Genomic DNA, 15,902 nt, shown 5'->3' with positions numbered 1-15,902 from the left:
CAAGCAGCTTCACTGCCTATAGCATGTTGACAGGGACAGTGCCTGTGGAGGGGGGCACAAAGCGACACCTCAAAGATTTACAGCCAGTAAAGACACAACAGCAAAATTCCAAGCAGGAACTGTCACAAATTACAAGCTGGGTAATTGCACTTCACATAAAATCCAGTGTTGGAACAAACGAGAGAAATTATCCCCATTCCCTTTGCATTCGTTTTCTGCAGCTTGGAAGGAAAAACAGCACTATTCTGAAGGTTTCATATCGCAGCAAGCACTAAACCAAGTTCAGCCCCAGCTGGAAACACCTCTTTGGTGTGATGGTCAGACCTGACAGGCTGTGACAATCAGTACAGGCACCTTGATGGTTCCTGCTGTCACCCACCGAGGCCACCACAGGAGGACTTCACCCCAGCAGCATCCTCCTGCTCTCTCCATGGGGAACCACATAAAACAACCTGCTGCCTCTACCAGGACCATTCTAAACTTCCACGCTGATTCAGCACTATCTGATCACCCAAAAAGCATCTCAAGAAGCTCCTCATCTCCAGATATTCCTGCACAAGCATGGCAAGTCAAACCAGACTGTGGCCCAACCACCACAGCAGTCCTCAGGAGTCACATAGACAATTACTCAAAAGAAGTCTCCAAAACCTCCATCTCATCACCACAGTCCAGTGAGAGACCCTGCTCTGAAGCCTGCACCAACACCACTATCCCCAGCAGACAAAAAGAGAGCGTTAACCTTTGTCTTATTTTACCCTCATTTGGCAAGACTAAACTTATCAATCAAATAACACAGGTCCCTTCTGTAACACAAACACCAACTACAGCTCCACCACAAACAGCAGTTTAGCACATTAGACTTTTCTTCTCAACCACATCCCTCTTCTTCATTGGATTTAAGATTAAGAAACAAGAGGACTTACAGTTTACTGTGAGTTTTACTTTCTTCACGTCTGGGACCGAGACATCGTTTTCTGCGCTGCACTCGTATTCCCCAGCCTGGTCTCTTGTAATTCCATAGATGTCCAGGTACTGCCCGCTCTCAAAGGGCTTTGCTGAAATGAAATAAGCATAGAAAGAAATTACTGGGAGCTGAGCACAAACCACCCGAAGCCACACCAGCACCTGAGCAGCATCAGGGGGTTCAGTGAGTGCTGCAGATAACACACATCCAAGGGGAAGCTGCCCTAAGGTGGGCTGAAAACCCCCTCAAGCTCATACAGTTGACCAAGAGCCCTCTCCCAGCCCTACCCCAAAGCTCAGCCCCTCAGCCTCCACACCCATGAGAGCTATTTGCAGCTCTGCCCTGATGGGTTTCACAGAACATAAGGGGTGGACCTCAGCCAAATCCTGGCCTTAAGAGTTTCAGCACCATCAGGGCTCATGGTCTGCACCTGGGCAAAGACCTGCCCCTGCAGCACCCTGCAGCAAAGCCAGTGCTTGGGGCAGGCTGAAGGCACCAGCAGGAGCAGGTGGTGGCCCAGCATCAGGTGCCCTTGCTTCCCAACGACCACTGTAGCATCAATCAGGTGGAGATGAATGGTGGCAAACCCCATGAGCTGGGGACCCTTACCCTGTGGGCTGCTGATGGGGACTGGGGCAGAACACATCTAATGGGTGGTGGTGGGTGTACGAGGGTGGGAGATCCTGCATCCAGGGACACGGCCCTGGCAGGCTTGCTCAGCACACCACCCAGTGCTTATGTTTTGTGCCAATACATATTTCACAGTATTAATTAAAAGAATTTTTCATATTTAGATAATGTATATAAATATAAGCAAATTAAAAGTAAAATAAAAAGCAGTAATTCTCCTTTCCCAAAAGACCCAAACCTAAGGAATAAGGTCCTCAAGTGTCTGCTTTCTTAGACAGCAATAAGGACAGTGAGTGTGAGCCCTGTGAAAACCGGTCTATCTGATGTAAAATAACACAAAGACCAGACTGAGATATTTGTGTATGTAACTGCTCAGTGCACTGCAACTGAAAACGTTTGTTGTTTTAGAGAGCAAGAACAATTATATCATTCATGAGCTAATTTATCTCCACTGGACATGGAGACAGCAAACACAGCAATTTCTGTCTTTTCCCAGATCCCAGTACCTCCCAGCTGTTCCCTGCTGGGATTCCTGCCTGGCAGGGAGAACTCTGAGATCACAGAATCCCAGCCTGGTTTGGGTTGGAAGGGAGCTTAAAGCTCCTCCAGCTCCAGCCCCTGCCACGGGCAGGGACCCCTTCCACTGGAGCAGCTTGCTCCAAGCCCCTGTGTCCAACCTGGCCTTGAGCACTGCCAGGGATGGGGCAGCCACAGCTTCTCTGGGCACCCTGTGCCAGCGTCTCAGCACCCTCACAGGGAAGAGCTTCTGCCTAAGAGCTCAGCTCAGTCTCCCCTTGGGCAGGTTCAAGCCATTCCCCTTGGCCTGTCCCTACAGGCCCTTGTCCCAAGCCCCTCTCCAGCTTTCCTGCAGCCCCTTTAGGCACTGGAGCTGCCCTCAGGTCTCCCTGGAGCTTATATCCACTGCCTGGTTCAGAGCCCATCTTTCCATGTCTTCTGAGCAGTGCACTCTAGGTAAGGAGCAAACCAATTGTTTTAGACTGCTCACAAAGCGTTCACCACATAGACCCCAAATTTTAAATATCGTTTTTATCTTAAAGCAATCCCTCAGAGCACTCACAGCTACAGACACTGGAAATTATAGGCCCAAAGGTTAACACCGCTTGCTGAAAGTGTTCTCCCAGGCAGACAGGCTTTTAATTGCCTGTTAATCACTTTGCACCTTACAGAGCAATGACAAAGATCTGAACTGGGCAGTGAAAGCTAAGGAGAAGTATTACGTCCTTGTCCATCACAGCACTGAATTGCAATTGCCTATCTGTTTGTGGATGAGTGTTTTAATGTGTGCAAGGTTCAAAACATCAATTATACCAGTGCATCACTTGGAGATAAATTTCATACGTTAATAAGCACACTATAGCATGCCTGTCACGGGAGAGAGCCCCAGCAAACACTGGTTAGGTAAAGAAGAAAGATAAGCCTGAAATGGGAAAATGATTGTGAATTGAAGTGAACATTCATAAAATGCAATGAAACAATGTATGGGATTGGAGATACTGCATGAGAATGGGGGATTTTTCCTTTTCTGTGTTGGTGATAGTAATAAATTGCAGAAAAAACCTTTCCACAAGCAGACCAACTGTTCCTGTGCACATCATAGAATCATAGAATAGTTAGGGTTGGAAAGGACATCATGGCCCTCATCCTGCTCCACTTTGACCAGGATGGATCAGTTTCCAGGGCAATGTTATTTGCTATTGCTTTGAACAGCAGTGAAGGACACGAAGCCCCTGCCTGCAGGGAGAGCTCCCAGCAAGACTTCTGCTGTCTTTGTAACACCAAGAGAGAGAGATCAATGCAAAGTTCTCCTGTGTGCCATGTTAAAAATGACTATTAAATTCTGAGGTTGTAATGCTCTCCAGTGTCAGCAGTTCCCTGGGTATGTGCTATGCACTGAAATACTGTATACGAGTCCTGGGACTGATTTATGATGCATCCTAGCCCAATGCCCAGCATCAATTTGGAAAAGGGAACAAAAATCTACAAAATATCTACAAGTACATGGAATTTCATGAAAAAAACCACTCGTTTGTGGTTTGGAGCTAAGCTGAAACCAAACATTCTCTGCTTCAAATATTTGTGTTGCTATATACAAAATACAGAATCCCAGACTGATTTTGGCTGGAAGGGACCTCAAAGCCCATCCAGCTCCAGCCCCTGCCACGGGCAGGGACCCCTTCCACTGGAGCAGCTTGCTCCAAGCCCCTCTGTCCAACCTGGCCTTGAGCACTGCCAGGGATGGGGCAGCCACAGCTTCTCTGGGCACCCTGTGCCAGCGCCTCAGCACCCTCACAGGGAAGAGCTTCTGCCTAAGAGCTCAGCTCAGTCTCCCCTCGGGCATCAGAGGACAATGCAGTTTCTTGCCTTCCAGTTTTCATTTCCTTAGCAATTCCTGGATTGCAGCTGTACTCCTGCCACTCGCTTTGCCATGGGAGTCATAGAACGGTTCGGGTAGGAAGGGACTTAAAGCATCCTCAGTGTTCAGCCTGTGCTGGGTCAGCACGGCCGCTGCTCTGTGCCGACAAGTGACAGGTTCACACACTCAGCATATTTCTGCTGCAGCAACAGCAGCATCAGCTCCTGGGTCTGGCAAGCAGCCACCCCACCAGCCAGGAGATACCAGCAGGAGCCACATCTGCAGGGCAAGGCAGGGGACTGGAAACAGGTGATCTCTAGGGTCCCTTCCAGCCCAAACCAGTCTGGGATTCCGTGTGTTCATCAGGGGCTGGCATCAGCCGCCTTTGGGTGCTGCGGGACATGGTGACAGCACAGCACATCCTGCATCTCAAAGGCATTGTGGCTGCTGGGTGAAAACTTGGTGGAGCTCCCCCACTAATTCCTATTGGAATGATTTGCAAAAATGCCCATGAGCAGTTTTTGTAACCCCTGTATTTATAGGGATTTTATACTCAGCTGCTAATCTAATTTATGCTGCGAAATATACATGGCGTTTTATAGTGCTCTAACCCCCAAGTATTTCATACAACTCACGTACACAGTTGAAAACCTTAAAATTAAGTCATTTTTAAACCCTCATGTCCCCAGAAGTTTTGCATCCAGCTCACATAAGAAAGCTTTGAGTAAATATGAGAAATACATACTCTTCTTAGGGAATATAGAGATGCTCCATTTAATCTTTCATATTTGTCTGCAGAGTATTTCATCTTTGAAAGGTTTGTTTTATTTCGAGACATTTCCCATGGCTGTGTGGGATAACTTAAATCGTTTTATGTGAAATATATATGCGTAAGTATATGTAAGCACATTTCTGCTACATTGCATGCACATCCTGCTCAAAAAGGGATATTGATAGAATCAGAATCCCAGCCTGGTTTGTGTTGGAAGGGCCCTTAAAGCTCCTCCAGCTCCAACCCCTGCCATGGGCAGGGACCCCTTCCACTGGAGCAGCTTGCTCCAAGCCCCTGTGTCCAACCTGGCCTTGAGCACTGCCAGGGATGGGGCAGCCACAGCTTCTCTGGGCACCCTGTGCCAGCGCCTCAGCACCCTCACAGGGAAGAGCTTCTGCCTAAGAGCTCAGCTCAGTCTCCAGACAAGGTTCAGCAGATAGCTCAGTTTTCTCACTGTTTTTTATTATGATGTCCTACAGCCCGGGGTAACAGCTCCTTGCTCTGCCCTGCTGCAGAACACCTGCATTTTGCAGACCTACAAGATATCAGGAGCGTGCCTGGCTGGCATTTGTGGCCACAGAGCCAAAGACTTATCAGAGCCAGTGTCTGAGAGAAAGAAATCTGGAATACTCATCAGGTCCATCAGCCTGAGGTGGTGTTAGCCAAGATCTTTGATCAAAGATGGGAATAGCCTGTTACTTGAAGTAAAAGAAACACAGACATGAGATTGCCTCATGTCCAAGGATATTCCTGATAGGTTTTTCAGCACATCTCTTAACTAGACTTAGTGATACACATGATATGGGAGCAATCTGCTCTGAATATCTTCGGTTGTAACACCAGTTTCTGTAGCCAGGAGGGGAAAAGCCAGTGACAGTAAACTTGAATGCCCATTTTCTGCTACTGCTGTGTGATATAATGCATGATAAATCCTCACTCTTGTTATTCCTCATGAGAGAACACAGTTAAAACTGTGTCTTCTTACCACACATGTGGTACCTGGCACCACGTGTAGCACACGTGCACGCTGCCATATGGACCCGCTCTCAAAGGCTTGGATGGAGGACTTCTGCAAGGGTAGCATTTCCTGCCCTGGTGTTAAACATCAGTGAGTAAGAAGAGAAACGTGTGCCTGATTTCTGTGGCTATGTTCAGACCTCTGCACTGCAGAGCATAAGGGCACTCTGCTGCCAGTGCCAGGGCTTCTCACTGGAAGACCATAACCTGCAGCAAGGGGATCATCCTTGCACCATGAGATGCACCAAAGCACCCTTTGGCCTGAGCGGGGTTTGCAGGAGAGCCTCTTCCACAGAGGCTGCTGGGTCTCCTGCAGCAAATAGCTCTCCATGAGCATCCTCAGAAAACCTTTCACAGCAAAACAGGAATTAAAGGCACGTAGGGAAGAGCAGGGCAGTGATTTTTTAAACAAACTACGCGTTTGAAACTCACTTGAGCTTATTTATAATTCATAGCACCAAATGTGCAGATTTGGCTCTTGGGATGGACTAATTATTCCCAGCAAAGCCTCATGCCCATAGCACCTCTGGGAACAGACTTGGTCTGTGTTCTGCCAGAGGGTGCAGGAGCCCTGGGGTTGGGGTCAGGAGGAGCCTCGAAGGTGCCACACAGGCATTTGACCCAGGGCAAAGCCCTGTTATCACAGCTCTGATGTCTGATGGCTTTACAGCACTCTTTCCTCCTGTTGCTGTAGCAAAATGAGACACTGCAAATGATCGTCTGTTATTTATCACATCTCCAGGCTGAGCAAGCCTGGAGAAAGCTCCACAGAGACCTGAGAGCAGCTCCAGTGCCTAAAGGGGCTGCAGGAAAGCTGGAGAGGGGCTTGGGACAAGGGCCTGTAGGGACAGGCCAAGGGGAATGGCTTGAACCTGCCCGAGGGGAGACTGAGCTGAGCTCTTAGGCAGAAGCTCTTCCCTGTGAGGGTGCTGAGGCGCTGGCACAGGGTGCCCAGAGAAGCTGTGGCTGCCCCATCCCTGGCAGTGCTCAAGGCCAGGTTGGACACAGGGGCTTGGAGCAAGCTGCTCCAGTGGAAGGGGTCCCTGCCCATGGCAGGGGTTGGAGCTGGAGGAGCTTTGAGGTCCCTTCCAACACAAACCACTCTGTGATAGGATTCTGTGATTCTATCATCTACTGATTATCCGTTTGTCTCAAATACGTGTGCTGATCACTCTCACTTTTTAACTCTTCTGTCTGCAGTTTGTTGAATCTGGAGCTACCACAAGAATTAAATGACTTGTCATTTATGACTTATCATTAATGACTTTTTTCATATTTCTTCAGAGCCCTCAAAATTTATATGATTTTTTTAAGCATTTTAAAAAGAATTCTTGGTATGCTTAAAATATGATCAATTCATAAAAATGCCCCAAAGCAATGATTCAGGGGAATAAACCAGGTATGGTCGGGATGAATGTGGCATCTGCTCTTCTCTTGCTGCCAGCATGCTCAGCCTCAGTTTCCAGCCTGCTGCCCTCCCAGAGGGGCTGTCCCCAGAACAAACAGGAAACTGGAGCATCTTGAGGAATTGTAGAGATGAACTGTTACTTTTCTCTAAAACACCTGCGCAAGGCAGCACACGCTGTTCCAAAGGCAGGATCTCCTCACACTCCTTAAGGAATGCCATACCAAGGGAAGGGGAAAACAGGGGAAATCTGCAGTTCCTTGGCTTGGTTTTGAACATTAAAGGTTTTGTTTCACTGGAATATCTTCTATGGTACACAAATTGCTCCCTCAAAAGCGCAATTCTCAAATCAAAATGAACTCATATCTGAGGGACTAAACTAAACTAAGCAAACATTCAAAGCCTAATTTTCATAGCATTTCCAGAGTTATTAATGAGTTCATCTGCTTTTATTGAGAAGAGAGAAATACTTTCCATTTGTCATCAAACAGTCAAAAAATCCTACTTATTTCCACGCAGTGCTTTTGTACTGATGTAGTTTGAATCTCTATTTCACTAAGATTGCAATTTTACTCTCATTTCTTCTGTTGTTAAAACCCAACCATTTGACCATCTTAGTTTGAATATTCTTTTGCTGATAACTGTATTTTAACAGGGTTTTTTTAGGCTGTTTGAAAGATATTAAGAAGACATGAGGATTTCTAGGAATACCTTTGATTGTTCCTGAAGGGATACTCAAACTTCTGGAACTGTCCTGCTAACAGTTTTGAGAGCAGTCTTCTTCAGAGCACCCCTAACCACAGGCAGTGCAATGTCCCTTGACCCCAGAGTGATGGATCTTGATACTGACTGTCACTTAATTGAATCCTAATACTAAATCTCCCAAGAATGTACTTACAAGTATTGAGAAAGAACAAAGACCCAAGGTCCCATAACCAGACACCAAAAGGCATCACCTCTTGTATGGGAGAGGTGGGACTTTGGAAGTCCCTTATTTATAGTTTATCCAAAGGAAAGGAAAGAATGACAATGAGCAGTTTGTGTTGGGTGCTAGTGTTTGTACTGCTGTCTTCAAACAGTTAATTAATCCCCTCATTTACTCCACGTAGAGCTCCACATCATTCCCCCTTGAGCTCCTGGGGAGCTGCCAGCTGCGTGTTTGATATCAAGGAACCATTGATTTAATGGCACGCTGTGCCTTTACCAACTGAAAAAACTCCGTTCAGGTTCACAAGCCAGGCCATTAAATTCATATCAAATATTAATCACAATGCTTCAAGTCTGCATGCAGCGGTGGGATGGACCAATCCATCTATGCAACCACTATGTCCCCATCAGTGCAATATCCACATGCCCCATGCATAAGGTTTTTCTCATGGTGAAGGACCCCGAGTCCCCCTTGATCTACCCTGTATCTCAGGAGACACATGATCTCGGTGCTTTCCAGTGAGTTCTTGTTCAGCCATGCACAGTAGCAGCTCCTTTCAGCACCTTACAGCCAAGGAGGATGCTTGGGGAGGAGGCAGCAGTGCAAGCTGTTGCATTCATGGTATAAACCCACCCAACTCACTCTGCATGCCAATGGGGGGTGTGTTGCAGTTGCCATCCTCTGTTGGCATTAACTCCTGTAACCGTACTCATTGCTCAGCCCCCTGGCCCTGGCAGCAGCCCAAAGCTTTGGTGCTGTGCCTTCAGTGCTAACAGGGGAACATGCTAAGGCACTAGGCTGGAAGAGTTCCCGATTCCCAGAGGTCCTGACCAGACCTGATGGCTGGGAGAGGCAGTATCCCTGTTCAATAAAAACTGCAGAGCAATGGGCTTGTGTAAAGTACTGCAACTTGGAGTTGTAAAACTAGAGCCGAGCAGCGTCCTCAAATGGCACACAATAAGGGGTTTAGGTCAAGGCAGAAGAAGAAGAGGTGTTCTCCATAAACCCAGCCTAGGAGTAGGTCACAAGAGCTTTTAAAGCCCCAAGGCATCTGAGACCTAACTCTTAGCCCATCACTGCCGATTGTCCCTGCTTTGGTGTGCCTGGGAAGGTTTCCTGGCTCATCTCCAAACGCTTCCAGCTCGGATGCAGGGAACAGATGTTTCAGCTCATCCCAGTAATGCTTCACCTGACCGAGGAGCACAGCGTTGGTGCTGTAATGAAGCTATTGCCTGCAAGATGAGTGATGATGGCAGAAGGGAGGCACATCACTGTCACTGCTGATCAGGGCAAATCACTGAGTTATTTTACATTCTGCTTCTGAGACACCTAAAGGGAACCAGCTTTGCTTTTGGCCTAATGCAGCAATTAATCTACCTCCACTTAGGAAAGGTGGCTGCACATCACTGCCGCTCAGGATACCTCGTCTGAGTGGAGCAGGATCATGAACACCTCACCAGCTCCAGGTTGTTGATGTGTCTTGCAGGACATCACCTTGAGCAAGCGATAGCTCCAAAGGAGAAAACCTTTCATTACCTTCAGGGCTCACACCAAGTAGCAGGGGAAAATGAAATGGGATCCTCTGAAGGGAGATAATAGAATGACTACTCCAAGCAATGCATACCCAAACCCATTAACCAGGGAACAACAGCCACTGGTTTTAAGCTATCTGGACCAGGGCAGCTAGAGCAAAAGGGCTCTTTTCAAGATGACTGCTTGAGGAGCCTGCTAAATGGACTTTGAATAACGAAGGTGGGAACATGGGGTTTGATGGTGAGATCCTTCACACAGCTTCACAGAATGGTCTGGGTTGGAAGGGAGCTTAAAGCCCATTCAGCTCCAGCTCTCTGGGCACCCTGTGCCAGCGCCTCAGCACCCTCACAGGGAAGAGCTTCTGCCTAAGAGCTCAGCTCAGTCTCCCCTCTGGCAGGTTCAAGCCATTCCTTCATCAGTGCTGGGGGGAGCTTTGCTGTGCAAAGGCAGCATCTCAGCAGAGGATGGATAAGAGCAGCTTCTCCAGGACCAACAATTACAGATATGTTGGGTGTGAAATTGCCCTCACCAGCAGTGATAGCTTCTCCATATTTAGCATTTAATAAGAGACACTATCCAGATGCGTTTGTTTCCAAAACTTCCAGTTTTAAAACAGTTTTCAAGCACGAGAAGGAGCATTTTAAAAGACTCACGCTTCGTACACTCACAAAGCCCTGGAAATCTGATAATAATTCATGTCAGTGAAGCATTTTCAGCCTGAAAACCCAGGTTCAGAGTACTTGCACTTCAACAAAATACTTCTTATTCCTGTCATGTGTGGATAACGTCTGAAGAACGGTGCTTCTCGAGCAGAAGTGCAAGTGGAGCAAAATATTTGACATTCGCTTGCTCATATCAAGCTTTGTTTGTGTGTTAGGGTTTAGCAAGAAGGTTAAAAAAGGCTCTTTGCTTCTCCCTTTGCAGCATCAGCTTTCTGTAGCCGCGTGCTTCAGGAAGGGCTGTGCAGGAACCACCTCTGCTCAGGGATGAGCATTGCCTTTTGTCCTGTAATTGAATTGAATGGGGTCCGAGACTCATTCTTCCCCGACAGCCCTATCATTTGAGTGCTCTGAAGATGTATTACACTAATATATAGTCAGGGCGACATGGCTATGATGATACATTAATGCAATACATCTTCACAGCTTTAGGGCTGTCCAGAAACAATAGGATGGGCATTAGATTACGTTCAGTCATATCACACTCCTGCACACATTCCCTGGTAGCAAATGAAATGTGTTGGAGAAGGAGGGGTGTTCAAGCCTGAAGTCAGGCTCATGACTGGGTAAGTGTAGCTTTCCCCACAGTTAGTGAAAAATCTGTTATTTAGCATGTGCTGAACAGTTCCTACAGGGGTTTTGGGGGTGTCTACTGGGTTATTTTGGAAACTCTTCAGTGTCACCATTCCCTGGAAACAAGACTGAAGGAATCACAGAAGCCCAGAATGGGTTGGGTTGGGAAGGACCTTACAGCTCATGTAGTTCCATGAGGTGGTTGGAGTATTATTATATAGTATGGTACTTGGAGCACTGTGCACAGTTCTGGTGCTCCCAACATAAGAAGGACATGGAACTGTCGGAGCAAGTCCAGAGCAGGCCATGAGGATGATCAGGGGCTTGGAGCACTTCCTGTATGAAGACAGCCTGGAGAAGAGAAACTGCATGGAGACCTCAGAGCAGCTTCCAGTAACTCATGGGGGCTACAATGACGCTGGGGAGGCACTCTTCATCAGGGACTGCAGTGACAGGACAAGGGGTGATGGGTTCAGACTGAAACAGGGGAGATTTTGTTAGGTATGGGGAAGAAGCTCTTCCTTGTGCTCTTCTTTCCCAGTGCTGAGGCGCTGGCACAGGGTGCGCAGAGAAGCTGTGGCTGCCCCATCCCTGGCAGTGCTCAAGGCCAGGTTGGACACAGGGGCTTGGAGCAAGCTGCTCCAGTGGAAGGGGTCCCTGCCCGTGGCAGAGGTGGGAGCTGGAGGAGCTTTAAGCTCCCTTCCAACACGGCCCATTCCATGATTCTAAGTGACATTTTGTTTTAAAGGAGTTGAATAGAAAAGAATGTTGCTTTTTCCATTATACTTTGTGAAATGATGTAATTTAACCTGTTTTGCGTTCAGCTAAATGCAGGACACTTCAGGCCTTCCTAGCAAGCCTGAGGTGGTGGGAGCTTCTTCTGCTGGCCCATGTTCAGCTCAGTAGTCTGAGTGGGCCACCACCTGAGTGTCTGGACACCAGTCCCTCTGTGGATGGGGCAACTCTCCTTTGGGAATATTATCAAAAACAAAGAGGGAAAGAGTTCTGACAGACAGCACCCAAATGTTACAAAGCAGCAATATTACCAAAACTTTTCTGAATGGCTTTTGCTGTCCCTGCTCCTGGCAGCACTCGTGTTCAGCATCATCATCGCAACACACGCACGAGCTGCATGCACAGAGAGGAGTTTGAGGCTGGAGTCCTCTTTCAGGCAGACTTTAATCCCTTAAAATTCTGGTTTCATTCTTAAACTATTGATGCTGCTCTTTGCTCTTAAATGTCAGAACAAAATAAGTAATACCTACAATTTATTCGGGTGACATTTCAACAATGGAAGATTTCAGATTACAAACTGCAGCCCCGCGTTCCTGACGGTGTTGCGCTGAATGTGTGGATTTTTGTGGATTTACATAATGGGTTTGTATAATGAATATTTATATAATGAAAGCATTTACATAATGACCGCAAGTTAAACATGCACAATAAGGATTCCAGGCCGACAATGTAGGTACCCAGTTAAAAATCACCTCTAAATAAGTTCGTGTTTTATTCCTAAGGAAAAGATCATTTTATCATAGAATCATAGTTTGGGTTGGAAGAGACCTTCTCTTGTTCAAGAAAACTGAGCCCAACCTAATGCACGTAAAGGCTGCACTGAAGCAAATCATGATAATACTTTGGAATTAGTCGACATTGAATCATTTGTATTCACAGATCTCAGTTTCTTATCTTTTAGTAGCAGCATTGACAAACAGCTTCAGAATATTCTAACTGCGATTCGTTAATATGATTTAGTGGTGCATTCTAGATGTGATGCTTGCATGTAACCCTCATTAGTGCCGATGGGAGTGACAGGAGGAAAATGGTAGAAATTATCAAGTGCAGATGAAGCTTGTGTTTAGATAAAGGTAATTTGCTGCAGACAGAATATAAATCGTTCCAGAAATCAGGGCATTTCAACTCTCTTGCATTTTGTTTTCTAATAAATCCAGGCTTCTTGTTTGCCACACTGATATTTACTTGGATTTGAATGCCATTTATAACTGTCTGCACAGCAGAATATACACCTGAGCACGACACTGGTGCAGCGTGACCTAAATGGGAAAATTCCTCTTTATTTAAGAGACACAACAGATTCTGTAAATTATGTTTCCTTCCATCACATTTTACAGGATTTTTTGAGCAAAAAGTTATTTGGATCCTGTGTTCTCCTGCTCTGGACAGAGTTCAGGCCATTAATCAAGCAGGGGACACCCAAGGCACATCCCAGTGCCCTGCAACTGCTGCTCTACACTCACTGCTCAGGAAAAGAGGGTTTTGTAATGATGCAGCCCCATAATGCAGCATTTGCAGTGACTTCGCCAGGCCTTAGCACTGAGGCTTGTCAAAGCATCTCAGCCTGGCCTTGCCCTTCCTGCATGCTGTCCTGGCAGGCTCAGCTGATGGAGCATTTGCTCCAATGCAGTAGACAGATCCAGCTGATCCACTGTAGCAGAGAACAGCGCACCCATGGGCAGATAAAGAAATGCAGGCTTGGAAATGGACAGAGTGGGGTTTAGGGGGTTGGAGAACAAACAAATGCTATTAGGCTTATGCAGAGTCCCAGCCTGGTTTGGGTTGGAAGAGACCCTTAAGCTCCTCCAGCTCCAACCCCTGCCACGGGCAGGGACCCCTTCCACTGGAGCAGCTTGCTCCAAGCCCCTGTGTCCAACCTGTCCTTGAGCACTGCCAGGGATGGGGCAGCCACAGCTTCTCTGGGCACCCTGTGCCAGTGCCTCAGCACCCTCACAGGGAAGAGCTTCTGCCTATGAGCTCAGCTCAGTCTCCCCTTGGGCAGGTTCAAGCCATTCCCCTTGGTCTGTCCCTGCAGGCCTTTTGATACCCATCTTTGATTAGTGCCTTCCTCACATTTCATTTGCAGGTCTCACTGGGGCTAATGTAATTGATCTGTAGCTGAGTGATCTCATCTTTCCTCTCAGTCCCCACTCTCAGTCCTTTGGTGAAGATACAAACTCACTGATGCACTAAAAGCCCTTGTGGTTACATGCACCAGTTTGACTGAACTTGAGACGAGGAGGGTCTAATTCCTTCTCAGACCCCTTCTCAAGCCTGAATGCTCTAATCCTCCTTCTCTGCCTTTTTCCCTCTCCAGGATGACTGTAACAGCTCCTTCCTGTAGACAACCTAATGCTTTAAGCTATTACTCTAAAGTATCTCCACGGTTTCCAATAAAATTTTATTTGACATTTAGTTAAAATCCATTTTCTGCTCCAAGTGTATTTTTCCCTGTGTCCCCTGATGGACACTTCAAGCAGAATTCACTGTCACTGTCTTAAAGGTCAAAAGTTGTTTTGGGTTTTTTTCCCCTAGACCTTGCTTTGTAAAGCAAACCATTACTCAGGATTATGAGATGCTGCAGTAAGCTGTGACAGTCCATGAAGCTGTTCTTCCCTGCAATTACATGGATCTCATCAGAGTTGTGGGCACAGCACAAAGACCTTCAGTGCAAAACCAGTCACCACTGTGGAGTCCCTGCAGAAGAACCGGTGCAATACCAGGCCCACAGGCTGCAGCCAGCTGGAGGCAGGGGGTACCCTTTACAAACACAGAGCCCTCCCGGATTCCCATTCCCATGCCAGGAGCTCTGAGATACGGGGCTGGATCTCCCATCCCTGAGCAAGGCAGACCCTGCTTTGCTTACATGGAGCCAGTGTTGGTGGCTCTGCACCAAGTCATAGTTGTAGAGATGCCTTTAATGTTAGCTAAAAGTTTCCCTTTAAATACATTATGAGAAATTAAAAGTATAAATGGGAACATTAAATAGAAACTCTGCTTTTAGGTGCCATTTTGCTTGCACTTTTTCATACATATAATTTAATTTGTTCAATAAAACCACTCTAATAAACTGCGCTGTATCATGGAATAATGGTTCAGTGGTACTTATACTGAATTAAATCTACTGCATGATGTGTTAATGTTTTTAACTTTCACACCTACCTCTGGAGAGCCCTGTGTTTTCCGGACTATTTTCTGCTTTGGTTTTAATGGCAATTATTTGATAAACGTCTGCAGCTTGTTCAAATGGGCTTAAAAATATAATCATATCTAGGGTGCCTTTATTTCATAGAACCACAGAATCCCAGCCTGGTTTGGGTTGGAAGGGACCTTAAAGCTCCTCCAGCTCCAACCCCTGCCACGGGCAGGGACCCCTTCCACTGGAGCAGCTTGCTCCAAGCCCCTGTGTCCAACCTGGCCTTGAGCACTGCCAGGGATGGGGCAGCCACAGCTTCTCTGGGCACCCTGTGCCAGCGCCTCAGCACCCTCACAGGGAAGAGCTTCTGCCCTTTCTGCATCCCTATGTTACAGCTTTCACTGATCTCAGCTGTCATCTGAAGAGGGTTTCAGTTCTGACAGCCACGGTAGGCACACACTGTATGAGGTGTACAAAGCGATGCTCCCACAATTCTGGAAACTAAGAACACCAAACCTGTTACTGGTGAGATGCTGAGGGAGCTCTGGGATACAGAGAGCTGTGCTTACCTGATGGAGAGATGTGTCTCCAGGAAATGGAGGGCTCTGGCTTCCCTGTGGCCAGGCACACCAGGGTAACGTTGCTCCCTTCGTTCACAACGATGTCACTCGAAATACGGTATATCTTCGGAGAAACTGGAAGGAAACAAGAAAATGCTGTAATGGAAAGGTGCTGAGATGGCACAGTCCCAGCAGAGCATGGAGAGAGAGCTGGGGTACCCGCACTGCCGAAACCATGTGTGGTTCCTGAAATATAACTGGCCAAAAACCTTGTTTAGGTGCAACCAGAGCTATTCCCATCATGTGCTCAGCAGCTCAGACATGGATCCAGAAAGCTACAAAGCAGCAGTTCCTCTGTTGGTGCCAAGCAGGTATTGCTACTGAGTTCCTGGGGAACTGCTGCTGCTGGATGCTCCTGTCTAAGAGAAGGCTGAGCTCGCTTGTCACAGTTTAAAAATAAGATGAAATTAGTTTTTTTCTGGTACTTTTAAAAATA

The 15,902-nt window shown here is 47.1% G+C and overlaps 1 protein-coding gene across 1 annotated transcript in view; it reads right to left on the bottom strand.

The window, feature by feature from the left end:
- The window catches only part of NEGR1 (neuronal growth regulator 1), a 105,274-nt gene that overhangs the window by 85,845 nt on the left and 3,527 nt on the right, over window positions 1-15,902 (bottom strand). The window contains exons 2-3 of the mRNA XM_061366421.1: window positions 15,416-15,652; window positions 924-1,055 (exon numbers count right to left, since the gene is read on the bottom strand). Coding sequence (XP_061222405.1) covers window positions 924-1,055; window positions 15,416-15,652 — 369 coding nt within the window. The remainder of the gene's footprint in view (window positions 1-923; window positions 1,056-15,415; window positions 15,653-15,902) is intronic.

Source organism: Neopsephotus bourkii, unplaced genomic scaffold (genome assembly GCF_033783945.1).
Source record: "Neopsephotus bourkii isolate Nb327-2 ecotype Australia unplaced genomic scaffold, CSIRO-AGI_Nbou_v1 NB_1331, whole genome shotgun sequence".
NCBI lineage: Eukaryota > Metazoa > Chordata > Aves > Psittaciformes > Psittacidae > Neopsephotus > Neopsephotus bourkii.
This window is presented reverse-complemented; position numbering and strand designations above follow the sequence as displayed.